The 17,588-nt window shown below is 22.9% G+C and overlaps 5 protein-coding genes across 5 annotated transcripts; 3 read left to right on the top strand and 2 right to left on the bottom strand.

Annotated features, from left to right (window-relative positions):
- Window positions 1-355: 355 nt before the first annotated feature.
- On the bottom strand, window positions 356-1,110 carry PVVCY_1400050 (Plasmodium exported protein, unknown function; the record flags this gene model as incomplete). Its single annotated transcript, XM_008628555.1, has 2 exons — window positions 356-949; window positions 1,039-1,110. 2 exons carry the CDS (start codon window positions 1,108-1,110, stop codon window positions 356-358), a joined length of 666 nt encoding a protein of 221 aa, XP_008626777.1.
- A 1,689-nt stretch (window positions 1,111-2,799) lies between these two features.
- On the top strand, window positions 2,800-3,347 carry PVVCY_1400040 (CIR protein PIR protein, fragment; the record flags this gene model as incomplete). The annotated part of the gene is made up of 2 exons (XM_008628554.1): window positions 2,800-3,150; window positions 3,255-3,347. The coding sequence occupies 2 exons, from the start codon at window positions 2,800-2,802 to the stop codon at window positions 3,345-3,347; spliced, it is 444 nt and encodes a 147-aa protein (XP_008626776.1).
- A 1,377-nt stretch (window positions 3,348-4,724) lies between these two features.
- Window positions 4,725-6,452, bottom strand: PVVCY_1400030 (lysophospholipase, putative; the record flags this gene model as incomplete). Its single annotated transcript, XM_008628553.2, has 1 exon — window positions 4,725-6,452. The coding sequence occupies one exon, from the start codon at window positions 6,450-6,452 to the stop codon at window positions 4,725-4,727; it is 1,728 nt and encodes a 575-aa protein (XP_008626775.2).
- A 4,095-nt stretch (window positions 6,453-10,547) lies between these two features.
- PVVCY_1400020 (CIR protein PIR protein) lies at window positions 10,548-12,765 on the top strand (the record flags this gene model as incomplete). The annotated part of the gene is made up of 3 exons (XM_008628552.2): window positions 10,548-10,568; window positions 10,699-12,402; window positions 12,493-12,765. The coding sequence occupies 3 exons, from the start codon at window positions 10,548-10,550 to the stop codon at window positions 12,763-12,765; spliced, it is 1,998 nt and encodes a 665-aa protein (XP_008626774.2).
- Window positions 12,766-15,029: 2,264 nt separating this feature from the next.
- PVVCY_1400010 (PIR protein CIR protein) lies at window positions 15,030-17,150 on the top strand (the record flags this gene model as incomplete). The annotated part of the gene is made up of 3 exons (XM_037634818.1): window positions 15,030-15,047; window positions 15,177-16,976; window positions 17,064-17,150. The coding sequence occupies 3 exons, from the start codon at window positions 15,030-15,032 to the stop codon at window positions 17,148-17,150; spliced, it is 1,905 nt and encodes a 634-aa protein (XP_037490864.1).
- Window positions 17,151-17,588: the final 438 nt, after the last annotated feature.

Raw genomic sequence — 17,588 nt, 5'->3', positions numbered from 1 at the left:
TAAATACATTAAATATATGCAAAATATGCAATAAATCAAAGTTTTTAAAGAAGAACACATATGATAAATATATTTATTTCATGGTACATATTTCTGGGAAATATATGCAAATACTATTTTTTATTATCATTTTAAAGATATGATTGCCAAAGCATAAACAAATCTTGAAATATACAATTTATGCATCGGGATACATAAAAAATGCAAATATTTACTATTAGATGTAACTATATCAATAAAAATTATTTATTAATATCCACAAATTTTTATGTATAATTATAGTTTAAGACTCCAATGCATGTATGTATTTTATGTTTCATTGCATAAATGAATTTTAAAATGGCCTTAAATGATATTAAATATTTACTTTTCTAGTCTTAAAAAGCGCATTACGTATTAGATGGAAGATATATACAAACGTAGACGAGCTTAACCACCAATCAGTAAGATAAGCAGGAGCATACATATCATTATTCACTACTTGGTTAATTGGATAACCCACCCCAAAAACTGTAGGACCAACAAATCCTGCTTGCATATTCATATTGGTCACATATTTTTTTATTTTCTTTTTATTAATACCCAAAAAATATTTGGGATTTTTTTCACGACCACCTGTTAAGCAATCTCGTTTACTGTATGTTCGGTAATTCGAAGAATATCCTTCTTCCTCAACTTCTGTTTCATCATCATCGTCATTATCATTCATATTATTATTATTCATATTTTCTTCTATATAATTTTCTAAATTAACAATATCGTTTTCATTTATATTTATTTCCAAATCTCCTTTTTGTGACTCGGCATTGGTTTCCTTTTCTTTTCGGCGATATGAACTTAGAGGATTCGTGCTTGGTCCTGCTTCACACTCTGCTAATAATCTATTAATTCTTGATGACAATGTAATTGTCGCATCGTGGTCTTTAAATATATGGTCGCTCTTATTCGCCTAAAAATTGTACACATAAATCAAATATATATTGGAATAATAATAGCATCATAATAATAGAATCAGTTTATGCATCATATTTATCTTACCTCATGTTGGTAATATTGACAACATACTATCAAGGCAAATATAAAAGATTTAATCGAAAATACTGAATTCATTTTTTTATTCGGTATCTTAATAGTTTGAATAACTAAATAAAAGATAAATGCTTTGGGATTAGTTATATTTAAATAATAATATTATCATTAATTAGCAAGATAATTTTATTTTATGTATGGGTTTATTAAATAATTAAATCCAAGAAAACGTAAAAAAATATCAATATAATTTATATAGGCTTCACAAGTTATATTAATATCTTATTATAGTTATATTTCTAATTATACAATTATAACGATCTTTACAAAAAAAAAATCAATATATATCTAATTAAAAACAAATTAACTAGAATTAAAATTCATAAATATAATAAATAATGAAAATAATGATTGCCATATAAAAATTATATGATATTTCCCAATACTTCTTTTTATGTAAAGTATATATTGATGTATCTTGTGTTTTATTATTAATATAAAAAGTAAGTATTAATAAATTAATAAACCTTAAAAAAATTGGAAATGTTAAAAATAGCAAAATAATAAGCACAAAAAATTATATATTAAAAATAGTATAATAATGTAATAGTTGTAAAATATGTAATTATATATACAAAAAATTAAAAGGTGGTTATTTTTTATTCGATCCTAAAATATTTATAATTTTTTATATAATTTTTTATATAATTTTTTCTTTTATAAATAAAAAATGCGTGAATACTTTCGCCCTATAATAATAATTTTGTGAGCAATGCCGCCTCTCTATAAAAAATAATTATTTTGTTAATTTTATTACATATAATCGTTACTACGAATAACAATTAGTAAAATAAAATTCCGATAAATGAAAAATTATAAAATTAAATGGATTAAATTAAGTAAAATAAAAATATAAATTTTAATAAAATTAATATAAATATAAATATGCTTATGCAATATATATTATATTAATTTTATATTGTTTATAATAATATTTTAAAGTATTAGAAAAAGGGATTTAAAAATGTCAATAAATATTTTCTGGGGGTAAAAAATAGTTTTTTATAATATTAACAGTCAAATTGGCGTCGTTATTTTATATAAATAGATTAAATAAATACCATTATTTTATATTTTGTCCTGAATATCGTAAATAATAATATATTTTCAAATATCTTTTACATAAATCCATGTTATATTATTCAAACATAATAAAATTTGTGTCATCTAATATAAATGGTGTCCTAGACAAATTTAAAAAATAATTTTAATAGTTTTTTTTAAATGCTATTTATACATGAATATATATATATATATATATATATATATATATATAGTTCAATCTTATCACATGCAACCCTTTCCTAGCTATAATAGCAATTATTATTTCTCATTAACAAATTATATAAATAAGCTTTCATTTTTAGCGAAATTAATGGTTATAAGCTGGCACAAATATTAGCAACATAAATAACTTAATGCCACCAGATTTTTGGTTTATGGTTTAGGGCAGTGTAATAATTGTGAGAATGATAATGATAAAATTATGTCTGGATGTATATCCCTTCTTAAAATAATTTATGATTCTGATTTGATTAAGAATGATTTATCAAATAATATGAATATTTACGAATGTATTATCATATGGTTAATTTATATGTTAAACCTGAAAGATGATAACCTCATCAACAATTTATATGACTTTTTATTATAAATATATAAATCAACGTTATATCTAAATTTTATAATTTATTAAAATCATTATGTAACATGTATAATGATATTAATAAGGATTCGTCAGATTGCACCCAATATTATAAAAAAGCTAAAACATTTGTTGATGAATATAGTAAACTTCTTAATAATAATGATTTTGATACAGATGACAGTTCACATAGAACATTATTGTCGAGTTTATCAACTAATTATAATAATTTAAAAAAATATTGTGATAAAAATTGCAACGGTTGTAGCAGTATTCCATCTCTTCCAACGACAAAAACAACACAAGTTTCTGCACATATCTCTGAAGCTACATCATCAAGTTCGTCGATAACAAGCACATTAATTCCAGGTTTATCGACATTTGCAATACCAGCTTTCTTGGGAATTGCTTATAAGGTAAATAATAAGTAATTAAAAACTATAATATTTAAATTATATTTTATGATCCCTTATATGCGTTTATCAAAAAATATATAATAATTTTACCATTTTTATATTAGTATTCATTATTTGGAATTGATAAACTATTTCAAAGACAATATATAAGAAAAAAATTAAATCAAGTAAAGAAGAAAATGAAAGTTAATATATGATTCGAAGAGTAATAATGATTAATATATGTTAAGAATATGTCTATTTGGAAACAAGTCATTTTTGATAACAATTTTTGGATCTATAAGAATAATTAAATAATATAATCAACAAAATATATAGCTATGTGTATATATTTATTGTATTTTTCCTATTTTTTGTGTAATTTTTATATGATTTTATTTAGTGGATCAGGGTTAAAGTTGTGTTTATGATACCCACAAATGGGTTAAGGTTAAGTATCACATTACATCTAATTTTCTATAATTTTTAATAATTTTATTATATATTAGTTTAACAAATTGTTTTAAATATATATAGGGTTCAGGTTTAGGGCTTATGTGTTAATGTTTCAAACTTATTACTGAATATGTAAATGTTAAAATAAATACAATTTATAATAAATACAATTTATAATAAATACAATTTATAATAAATACATTTTTAATAGAAGACTCATATATTTATTTACATGAAAAATGTTTTGACGTATTTACTTTATTGTATATAATTTGTGAAAGAATATTCTGAAAATAATAATAATTGAAATAAGATTGATATATTTTCTATAATCTTACTATTTATTATTTGTATGCGTATAATTTTATATTATTTATTCATATTTATAAAATACAGAAATTTGCATTTTTAATTTATGTGCTGTCCCACAACTTATTTTTATGTTTGTTCTATTATTGATCATTTTACAAAACATATTTGTATTAAACACATAAATGGATTAGCATCTACACGATGAAATTAATCTAAATACATTATAAACAAACCTATATTACATATACAAAGTAGTAGTAGTATTAATTTAAGAAATCGGTTGTCTATTTTCCTTATAAAATACATATCCTCACTAAATAATTATATTATATAAAAAAAGATATATACACATCTAAATAATGTTTTTCCAAAAATTTGAGCAATAATATTTATCCAATTTAAATTGCTTCAACCCCATTTTATTTTAAAAATGGTATTCTAATACTAAATTTTATTCTCCGCCTTTTTGTTCTCAAAATTGCCTTACATATAAAAAACAGCAAATAATAAATGTAAATTGTTATTATTTTAATTACCCTTTTATTAATTATAAGAAGATAAAAACTAATTATAAGTGAAGTTATTACATAATTAATTTTAATTTGTATGAATTCACAAATTAACATTATATATACACCTTCAAATTGCAACTAAAATATTATACACAAATTTAATTTAAAAAAACAATTTGAAAAGCAAAGAACATATATATAATGCAAAAGATAAATATATTTATTAATATTTTTTCTTTTATTGACTAAAAAATTAATTGAAAAAGTTACATTTATGTTTATAAAAATAAAAAGCAATATTTAGCATAAACATTATTAACGTACATTTTCTATTTCATCTTTTATTTCATCTTTTACTTCATCTTTTATTTCATCGTCATTATCCCTTATTAAATTACGAATCCAACCGATAAATTTTTTATAAAAGTGTTCATCTTCTGGCTCCTCTGCTATATCATCATTCATACTATCACCAATATCCATTTCTTTTTCATTTTCTTTTTCGTTTTCTATTTCATCTCTTATTTCATTTTCTATTTTATCTCTTATTTCATTTTCTATTTCTTCCCCATCATTCCTTTCTAAATCATGAATCCAATCAATAATTACATTTAAAATTTCTTCATTTCCTGGCTCTATCGTTATAGCATGATTCATATCTTCAACACTGTATAATTCTTTTCTATAAACCTTTGCTTTATCATAAAACATAGCTGACCCTTTATAATTGCAAACGCAATCATCTATTGAATGCACAAATAATAAAGGAATATTTTTTGGTAAATAATTAATATTACGATTCAATATGATAGTTGCTTTTACAAGTTCAGATATACATTTAAATTTTACTCCATTTCTATTTAGAAATTTATCGTACTTACATATATTAGTAACATATTCGGACCTTTTATAACCCGGTTCTGACGAAATTAGTGCATGAGGAGCGACAAGAGACAGGAATTTTAATATAGGTAAATATAAATACTTAAATGATTTGTTTCCACCATCCAATGGCGCTTGTAATCTCATCATACCAGATAAAGATGCACAACCTTTAATATTTAATTTATCTAAATAATTATAATGCCCTTCATATTTATCATTAATAATAGCATTTGTTGTATCAGGGGCACTAAAACAGGAATCTTCTGAATCACAATCATTAGAATTGGCAATGAAATGCGCATTATTCATATTTTCTATAGAAAAATCATTAGAATTATTTATATCATACACACTATTAATCATATATTCTTCCATATCATTGCCAATTCCATTAATATCAACATAATTGTCTAATATAATGTTTAAATTTTTATAGTCATTTTCGTTTTCAGCATTAATGGTATTTTCTTTTTCTTTCCCTAATAATTGTAATATTCTTAAAGCAATATTTCCTCCCATCGAATGCCCAATAATATACATAGGAAGCCTTTTTTTTTTAGTTGTTACTATATCATGAGATTCATCATCCGTTTGGTTATCGTTTGGAATTTCATCATTCGTTTGGATATCGTTTGAGATTTCATCATTCGTTTGGTTATCGTTTGGAATTTCATCATTCGTTTGGTTATCATTTGGGATTTCATAATCCATTTGGATATCGTTTGAGATTTCATCGTAAATCTGATTCATATATTGTATTACATCACCAACTAGATCATCAAAGCAATTAATATCACCTCTTAAATTTCCCAATGATTGGGATTCGCCATGTCCTTGCAAATCTAGTGTATATACTGAATAGCCATGTTGATTAAATTTTTCAATCCAACTATCTTTATAAATATAGTAATTATCATTGTCTACTACTACGTCTTCACTTCCATTTGGCATTTTTATATTCATTTTCATATAAGTTAATCGAGCATGAGATTTGAATCCATGTATTAATAATATAATTCCTATAGCATTTTGAACTAGCCACCCATATGTTTTTATAAGTAAACCATTTTTATTACAGAACGAACCTACCTTAGGATCGCCATCTAACTTACATGTTGTATTCCTTAATTCATCATTACTCAATTCAATTTCTTCCATCACCAATATTATGGAACATAATAACCTATATTACAAATAAAAAAATATATATTATTTTATAACCAAAATACATGCATATATAGATAATTAAAATTTTACTTCTCAAGTATATGTATATAGATTATTAACATAAAAAAACATACCATACGAATCGTATTATGGTTGTATACAAATTTATACATACAAACTCTACATATATATTACATTAGTATTAAATAATATTAATAGGAGTTAATGTATATTACAATAATATAACAAATCGTAAATAAATTATAAGAAATTAAAAAATGTATAATTATAGTTCTTTATCTTATTTCGAAGTTTTTTCTAGCATTTCATACAATCAAATGAAATCAAAATTGCCATAACAAAATAAATACAAATTATTATATATGGATTGTTTTTCGGTAATACATTTTTGGCTTTATTTAATTTTCTTAATTTTGGTAATTAAAATATGGTATAAGAAAATATATATATTTAAAATATATAATTAATTACCATATATTATTTTTTATTAATAAATAATGAATTATATAAGGGTTTTACTTAAAAAATAACAGCAAGAAAATACAATATGTATAGCATATTTATTTATAAAAGCACCAAAAAAAAAACAACAACCAAAAAAATTTTTTTTTTGATTCAATGTAATAATAAGTATATTTAAGTTGGTATAAATAAAAAATTGTATATATTATTAATGTAATTTTTTAATTATAATGAGTAAAATAATCTCCTAGCAAAAAATGTTACTAATAAATATAATACTTTACAACTGTTAATTATTTATGACATTAATTATATATTATATGAAAATTTATAAAAATATTTATATTTTTTTTTTATTTAAAGTAATAAACATTTTATTTACCTCAAAATTATTGTCTACAATTAATAACATATTGCTAAAATTTATGACATGATTTAATCGTAAACTTTACAAGCACATATAAAAAGTTAATTTTTTCATTTTATGTGTTTATAATTTATATTATTATCATAATTGATTCAATATATACTCTATATTTAGCATAAATTAACAAAATAAAAACGATCCAAAATGACAGAAAAAAAAACAAAATCGATATTTTTAAATATTCTCAAAATGTATATAATATAGTGTTTTTAAGGGGGTATCTTTGTAACATTTTAAATTATCACGACATAAAAAAAAAAACGTGTTTGCCACATTTTATTATTTAATATTTGGTGATATATTATAAGCCCTAAAACGCATTATGTTGTATTTGTTCATAAAAATGCACGTTATATAAAATATCCAGAAAATAAACTTCTTAAAAATATGTTTGCATCATTATATAAAATGCATTAAATTAGGTTTGAAGAATGTTGTTGATTAAGAGCAGAGATAATTAGACACAAAATAGTAAATAAAATGCTTAATAAGTGTTTTTTCTATATGCTTTACATTTTTGGTTTTGTTTTATTTTGAGTTCGGGTATAAAGTTGTGTTTTAGGGAACCCATATTTTGGGTCAAGGTTCTGTAGTATGGGTTATAGTTTTGTTCTATGAAATCTATGCTTTGCATTATGGACACGTTTTTATTATTTTATTTATAATTTGATAATATTTATCGGTCTGTAAATGTTTATTAAATATATACCATCCCTGTATATTTAATCATGAAATAAAGTTCAAATATGCACCCCCAAAGGAGCATAGTCATTAATATGAAAGTGTTGCATAACACTTGTTCACAGGTTATAATATTGACTTAATATGATTAAAATAAAATTTCTATATTGCATATATTAATATAAATATTGGATATATCATAATTGTCTATTATATAAAACATATTAATCAGCGATTATATTGAATTATGCATAGGACAATATATTTCTTTATTTGATAAAAATTTTATTTAGTAAACCTTATTATTTATGTCACTATTATTTTGATTTAAATTGCATTTTGTTAACCGATCAGTATAATAATCTTATATATGAAGCTATAATATATAATTAGATTCATTTGGAGAATTATCTACATTATAATATACCTTCAGGTTAATATGTGATTTTAATATTAATTAATCATATTACAACATAAATAGGTAATTATAAATATAGATTCATAAATGTCGATCGAGATTCGACAATACAACGATATCTATAAAAAATGTTTTATGTATATAGCATTTTTAATAACACAGTAAAAATTAAACTATATATAGAATATTTTAAGTTTTAATTGTAGTTACTGCTCTCTTTTTGTATTTCTTTATATTTGTATTCAAATTAATTAGTATGAATATTAGTTGCTTTATAAGCTTTAATTTATTTATCATAAAGTCATAATAATAAGTTAATCATTATTAATTTTTAAATTTTATAGTTTTGAGGTATATATATATATTATATTTAGAATAGTTAAAAAATAAAATATAAAATATTAATAAAATTTGATATATATTTTGTTCTAATAATTTTTATAATAATTAAAAAAATTAGGTATATAGAAATAGGGTTATTATTATATGCTTATATATATAAGATAGTAAATATTCTACAAATAATATTTAAATATTATTTTATTGTAAAAAATTCATATAATTAAATATTAATTTTATCGAAAAAACACATAATAATTAATTTTATTTAAACAATAATATTTATACTAGGATATTATATATGCACAAACTTATAAATTTATATTTTAAATATAGTGGTATGACGAAATAATATATGCCATAAAATGTTGCACTTTAAAACAATGAAACAAGGAAAATTAGTAATTGGTTTAAAGTATTTCTCTTGAGTGCATTAATTATTTATTGTAGTGTACAGTGGTATATTAGTAGCAATAATAGTAACAATAATGGATTAGTATTCTACTAAATATGAACAATATATTATGTTTATTTGATGCACTATATGGGTATAAATTAGTTAAATATGCTCTTAAAGGTATGATAAAATTAAAATTGTATGCATAATAAATCAAATAAAATACTACATTTTGTTGGTAAGTATACTTTATTATGGTGCTATGACATTAAAGTTATCAATCAATATAATAATTCCATAATGCTCGTTAAAAATACATCTATTTTATTATATAAACAAATAACGTTTTATTATAAAATATATAACACATAATATATGTTTAGATTATAAGTATAAATGTGTACTTAAAATGGTAGCTCATATTATATTGATTCTCAAATTAATTAATTATTCTAACCAAAGTATTTATAGAATTTTTAAATAAAAATTAATATATTAAATTATATTTATTTTCTTTATTATTTAAAATACATTTATTAATCATTTATATATTAAATAGATAATAAGAATGAAAAGAATAATATACATTTTATATATAATAACTATTACCCAAAAACTAATTTATATATAAAGAAATGTTAGTACATAAGCAAAGTTATTACATATTCTAAAGTGAATTATTAATTAAGATAATTAAACGTATTATATTTATTTATTTAGAAAAAAGAATAATATTAAATTTAAACACAAATAGTGTTTTATACTTGTTAGAAATTATATAAAAAAGTGTAATATTTCAAATTGAATAATAACATATATCAATATATGACATTCAAATAATGAGATACAAATACATTTTTAACAATTATAGTAATAATACATTTTTAATTCTTTATATATTTATAATAATATAAAATTGGTTATATTTTTACTATAAATCAAGAAAATGCATAGTTATCTAATGTAAGAACGTATAATGATTAGAAAATATGTTTTATTTAAACTTATTAAAATGTTACACAAAATTATACAATGAAGGTATTCCAAATATTATTAAGAATAGCGATATTTCGCATATGATAAAAATGTTTCGAACAAATCACAAATCAAAGATACTTATCTGAATCGTAACAAAAGTGGATATATGTTTTATTTTATTATATTGTTGTATATTAATTTTAAATTAATATTATTATTGAGAAAAATGCTAAAGTGGGTTTAATTACTGGAAATTTCACATATAAAGACAAATAATTGCATAAAATTTTGGGTGTAGTATATAAGTTTTATGTAAAAACAATATGATGTCAATCTACAGTTAAAAAACAAAATTCCATTACAATGGAGGAACACCAAAAAATGGTAAATAACTTTATTTTAAAACAAAACATATATATCCTTAATTTTATTATGTTTAATTTATATTAAAATTATATTAAATTTATTTGAATAAATTTTGAATTAATGCATATTTTTATAAATATTTTCTTAGTGTAAGTTACTTCTCGAAGGTGATAGTTATTTTAAAGGTAAAGATGTCAATACGAAGAAAATTAACGAAAAATCAACCATCAAAAGTTATTGCTATAATGATGATTGTAAAACAAATGGAGAACGTATTAATGCTTTGGCCATATATATACATATGAAATTCAAAAGGTCAATAAAAGACCATGATTATAATAAGTATGATGAATATTTATTGATGTGGATAAGTGATAAATTATATAAGATACACATCAAAAGCAAAGGCAAAGATACTCCAAAAGGGTTTATGGATAATTTTACTTTAAAGCAGGCTTATGAAGAGTATTTAAAGAATGATAAAGTAAAATCGAATTATTGGGATCTTTTAAATATGCAGCAGGGTTTGAAAGAAGCTTATCTTAGGTATATGGCCGAATTTTATAAATTACTTAATAGAATATGTAAAACAATTGTATATTATGAAGAAAACAAAGCCAAAAGTAAGGAACTTTCTAATTATTCTAAAAATTGCCTTAATGAATATAGAAACCTTTATATAAACATTTATGAATGCAAATCATATCTTCATTTATTGAATAAATTAAAAGGTATATATGATGATTTTAGAAATTATGCTATTAAGGAAAATCCTTCAAACAATAATTTAGAAACTAATCTTAAAAAACTTACAACACCAAATAGAGTAGAGATGAACGCGAAGAGAAGTTTTAAACCATATAAATTCAATAAAAAAATATGTTATTCCCAAAAAAAAAATACAAAGCAAAAAAAAACGGACTCACCAGGACCCCAAGCATCAAGTCAAGTAGTGGTCTCTGAAAATAAAGGGAATATGAAGGGCACTACACAAACCATGCAAAAAAATGGAAGCGATATATCAAAAGGTACAGATGATGGAACAGGAGATCCAGGTAGTGTATCAGGTGGGGGGCAAGATAGTAAAGTAGGAGATTCAGACAGTTGGAGAGAGGGTACAAGTGGTGATGCAAGAAGTCCAAATAGTGAAAACGAAAAAAAGAATGGCGGAGCCAAAGAACCCGGCGATCCAAGTGGTGGGAAAGGTAGTCAAGTAAATGGAGATGATAGAGGAAATAGTGAACCAGGTGGCGCATATACTGAAAAAGGTGGCTCAGAAGGTGGACCAGGTAGTGACAAAGGAGGATCAGGAGGTTCGGATGGTAAAGGTGCCAAAGATAGTGAACCAGTGGGTTCAGGTAGTAAAGGAGGAGGTGCAGGCAACTCAGATAATAACCTACCACCAAATAGTGATAAATCGCAACAAAGTGGAGATTCGCCGCAACCTCCACCAAAAGATCCACCTAGTCAGTTACCACCACCTTCACCACCAACTCCACCATCAACGCCACCATCAGGTCCGCCAAAAGGTCCATCACCAAATACACCACAACCAAAACAACCAGCTTCCCAATCACAACCTACCACGCAGCAAAATCCACAAGATGATCCATCTAATCAAAAAAAATCTGACAAAACAAATCTTCAATTGGCAACATCACCAAGTCCTGACCCCAATTTGAAAAAAACATGGAATATAATTCCAACTACATGGAATGGATCAGAGGATTGTAAACCTAAAATAAATTTTATGAGTGCCACATTAGTGTGTTGCACATCTAAGAAGTGTAGTTTAACTGGTGTTTCGGTTACACTTATTTTAATACCCATTATTTTATTAATTTTGTATAAGGTAAATAATAATATAATTACTATATACAACACTTTTAAAGATTTTTCATTATTATAAGATATTATATATTTTTTCACATTTTTATGTTAGTATTTGTCACGTGAATGGACAAAAAAATCGGAAAAAAAAAACATGAAAAGAGTTATAAAATTAGTTGATGGAAAGAGAAAGACAAAAATAATTATAAGTTCATATGATAGGAACAAAGACCTAAAACCGATTATAAATTCAGTTGGTAGAAAAAAAGATCCATTATTAAATATATACAAACTTATGCAGTCTGATCCTATACCATTTATTAATTTATTTTTTTTATTGATTTTTTTTGTTTATAAAAGAAAGCACAATTTCATAGAATTATAAATTTAATTAACTTATATTTAAAATCGAATTAAAAAATGTATAAAATTAAAGAATGGTAAATAGTAAATTTGTCCATTAATATATTTAATTTTTATAAATGGGAACCAATTTAAGGCTTTTTCCATATTTACAATAAAACATAAAATAAATTTTCTATATGATGAAATTCTCTATTATAACCGAGTTATAATATTTCTTTGTCTTTAATTATTATTTATAAAAGTCAAAACATTTTATTGTTTCAATACAAAAGGTGTCTTGCCACCTGCTAAATGAATAAGACAAAATAAAGCGTTTCTTATTAACCGTACTTCATTTATGGGTTTCAAATAATAATAAATTGGCATGTCTTTCAATATATTGGTTCGATATGTATTATTTTTGTGATTTACTATTGTAATTTGATTATTTTTTAGGATTACATTTATCAATATTAATATTTTGTACTATTTAACAGAAATAATAAGCACGATGTTGTATATTCATAGATATATTATATAAATAAAATGATTACATGCCAATTTGTGAAAAAAAAACATTTTTACAAAAGTGGTAAATAAAATATAATAAATTAAAAACCATTTAACTGTAAATAACCACAATGCTTTGTTTATGTTTTCATTATATGTTTGTATTTATTCATATCATATTATGTTCCAATAATTTTTCTAATAATTATAAATATATAATACATAGAATATCGTTATTATATGCCAATACATATAATATATAAAGTACTCTATAATAATTAATAGTGAGATGTTGTTTTATTGTGAAAGCTTCACATAATTAAATATTCGTTTTATCGAAAAGACACATAGTAATATATTTTCTTTGAACTAATATGCAAAGTCTCAAATATGTAATTAAAATATAGTGTTATTATGAAATAATATATACGTTCTAAAATGTTATATTTTAAAACAATGAAACAAGGGAAATTAGTAATTGGTTTAAAGTAGTCCTCCTGAGTCATTAATTATCTCATTGTAGCATACCAATAACAATAATGTATTAGTATGTTACTAAATAAGAAAAATATATTATGTTTATTCGATACAATAAATGGGTGTAAATTCATTATATATATTCTTAAAGGTATAATAAAATTAAAATTTTATGCATAACGTCAGATAAATATTATAATGTTTAGTTAGTATTTTTTTAATGTGCTAATATTAGAATCAACACAACCAAGAAATATAACATTAATTTTATGAATAATTCTGAAGTTTCCATTAGAAATGTAAATATTTTAATATATAAATAAATTTTTATTATAAAATATACAATACATAATATATGTTTAGGTTATAAGTGTAGATGTGTACTTAAAATGATAATCCGTGTTATATAGCATCCCCAAATAATTCATTATTCCAATCAAAGTATGATACAATTTTAAAATAAAAAATAACACATTTAAATTATATTTATTTTCTTTATTGTTTAAAATATGTTTCTTAATCATTTACATGCTAAATGAATTATAGGGATGAAAAGAATAATACACACATTATATATACTAACTATAATCCTAAAACGGATTTATATTCATGATTCATTTTAATTGTAATACCTCGGTCAATATATTTGTATATTATGTTTTTTTAATTTTAAAAATAAAATAAGATGTGCACTAAAAACTATTCATTATTATATTTAATTCATATATAAAAAGGAATAATATAAATTTAAACACAAAATGTGTATTACACTTATTAGAAATTATATAAAAATGTGTAATATTTCACGGTGAATAATAATTTATATCAACATATTGGATTCAAATAATGAAATAAAAACACATTTTTAACAATTATAGAGTAACACATTTTATATTTTTTATATATTTATAATAATATAAAATCTATAACATCTTTTCTATAAATATAGAAAATGCATAATTCTCTACATACAAGCGTATAATAATTAGAAAATGTGTTTTATTTAAACTTATTGAAAATTTACACAAAATAATACAATGAAGCTATTCCGAATATGATAAAAATGCTTCGAAAAAATCACAAAATAAGTATAATTATCTAAATTGTAATAGAAGTGAATATATGTTTTATTTTATTATATTGTTGTATGCTAATTTAAAATTAATATTATTATTGAAGATAATACTAATAATTCGTTTAAGTTCGACATTTTTATATAAAAAAATCGATCCATTGTTTAACCTATTTTGTTCCAGTGTATATATTTATATAAAAACAATATGATGCCAATATAAAGATTAAAAAAAATTCATTACAATGGACTCCAAAAAAATGGTAAATAACTCTATTTCAAAATAAAACATATCTATCCTTAATTTTATTATGTTTAATTTATATTTAAATAATATTAAATTTATTTGAATACATTTTGAATTAATGCACATTTTTATAAATATTTCTTAGTGTGAATTTCTTATTAATGCTGATAAATATTTTGATGGTAATAAGGTCGATATAAATAAAATTAACAAAAACAAAAGCATCAAAACATATTGCCATAATGATGATTGTAAAACAAAAGAAAATGGTATTAATGCTTTGGCCGCATATATAATTATGCTATTCAAAGGATTAATAAAAAAGGATGAGTATAATGACTATGATGAATATTTATTGATGTGGCTAAGTGATAAATTACTTAAGATACGCAACGAAAGCAAAGAGAAAAAGGTTAAACCCCCCTATATGGATACTATTACTTTAAATCAGGCTTATGAGAAACATTTAAAGGATCATAAAGTAAAATTGAGGTATTGGGATCTTTTGGATATGATAAAGGGTTTGAAAGAAGCTAATCTTAGGTATATGGCCGAATTTTATTTATTACTTAATAGAATATGTAAAACAATTGCATATTATGAAACAAAAGGTGCCGAAAGTAAGAAACTTTCTAAACATTCTGACAATTGCCTTGATCAATATAGAAACCTTTATATAAACATTTCTGAATGCAAATCATATCTTAATTTATTGAATAAATTAAAAGGTATATATGATGATTTTAGAGTTTCTGCTATTCAGGAAAATGGTTCAAACAATAATTTAGAAACTGATCTTAAAAAACTTACAAAACCAAATGGAGAAGAGATGGCGGTGGTGAGAGGTTTTATATCATATAAAATCACTAAAAAAATATGTAATTCCCTCAATAAAAAAACTACAACATCAAACAAAGCGGACTCACCAGGATTATCACATTCTTCGAAAGAAGTACCACCGCTACAACCTTTAAACCAACTAAAAGATAGTCACGACAAAACATCACCTGAAGAACCATCTGCAAAACTAGAATCACCCTCACCTTCACTACAAGACTCTTATAAATCAGAAAAAATTTATCAAAGTGAATCAAATGATTCAGACATAGGTCTAGGAAACTCTAAAAGTGAGACGTGTTCCGACGTTGAAAAAGGAAAAATAAATGGTGGAGGCAAAGAACCCGAAACTCCAAGTGGCGAGAAATGCAGTCAAGTAAGTATAGGTGATGGAGGAAATGGTGGGGGAGAAAATATAGATAGTGATCAATCAAATACAGGTGGGGTACAAGGTGATAATGGAGGATCAGTTAGTGAACAAGGTGGATCAGATAATGCTCCAGTAGAAGAAGTAACTCAAAGTACGCTAGGGGACCCTTTTAATACTGTACCATTACTTTTTAGTATCTCATCAAAAGGCATAGACCAATTAAATAATGGTTTAAAATTTTATAAGGAAAAAAAAGAGCAACTTACAAACGCCAAGGATACTATTAAGAATTTGTATAATACATCTGTGTCTAATGTAAACAATTTTTTCGAAAAATTTAGTGATTTTTTTAATGACATTATTGATAATATAAGTACCGATTCTAATCAAGTAGATTCCCCTGCTGAATCAGGCGGAGGAGGGGATGACCCATCACAACCCCAAAAAGACTCAGAACACACTCAAAAAACTCCACAAAATTCACCAAGTTCTACAGAACAAAATGAAACAGATCAATCGTCTGAGGAGTCATCTGGAAACCAAGATTCTGATCAAAACGATCAAGGATCTGAAAAACCGGTGGAAGTCCCAGTAATTATACCAACAGACCCTGAATCTGGAATAAAAGGAAATGGAACAATAGGAATAGGTGATATATATATATTCAAAGAATTCAAAAAAATTGGAATTCCAATTATAGTTATTATAATATCCATTACTTTAGCTATTATGTACAAGGTAAATAAAAGAAAATTATGAAGTGTACAATTTTTAAAATATTTCCTGACTGTAAAATATTATTCATTTTTTATAATTTTATGTTAGTTTTTGGTATTTGAACGGAGAAAGAAATTAAAAAGAAAAAAAATGAAAAAATCTACAAATTTGTTTGGTGTAAATAAAACGACATGAACAGTTATAAACTTAAGTGATAGAAGAAAGAAGATGCAAATAATTATAAAATCATATAGTCGAAAAAAACAGACTAAAAAATTTATAAATTCCGTTTATGGGGGAAAGTTCCATTATTAAATATATACAAACTTATGCAATAGGCCCTGCACCATTTATTAATTAATTTTTTTTATTGATTTTTTTGTGATATTTTTGTTGATTTTTTTTGTTGATTTTTTTTGTTGATTTTTTTTGTTATTTTTTTTGTTAATTTTTTGTTAATTTTTTTTGTTGATTTTTTTTGTTATTTTTTTTGTTAATTTTTTGTTAATTTTTTTTGTCTATAAATGAAAGCGAGACACTATAGAATGATAAATTTAATTAATGTCTTATATTTTTTGTAAAGTTGAGGTTTAGGGTTTTATTATGTATTTATTAAAATAAAAGTAGTAATAC

This window comes from Plasmodium vinckei (genome assembly GCF_900681995.1).
Source record: "Plasmodium vinckei vinckei genome assembly, chromosome: PVVCY_14".
Classification (NCBI taxonomy): Eukaryota; Apicomplexa; class Aconoidasida; order Haemosporida; family Plasmodiidae; genus Plasmodium; species Plasmodium vinckei.
The sequence above is the reverse complement of the archived record's forward strand: the minus strand, read 5'-3'. Positions and strand labels throughout refer to the sequence as shown.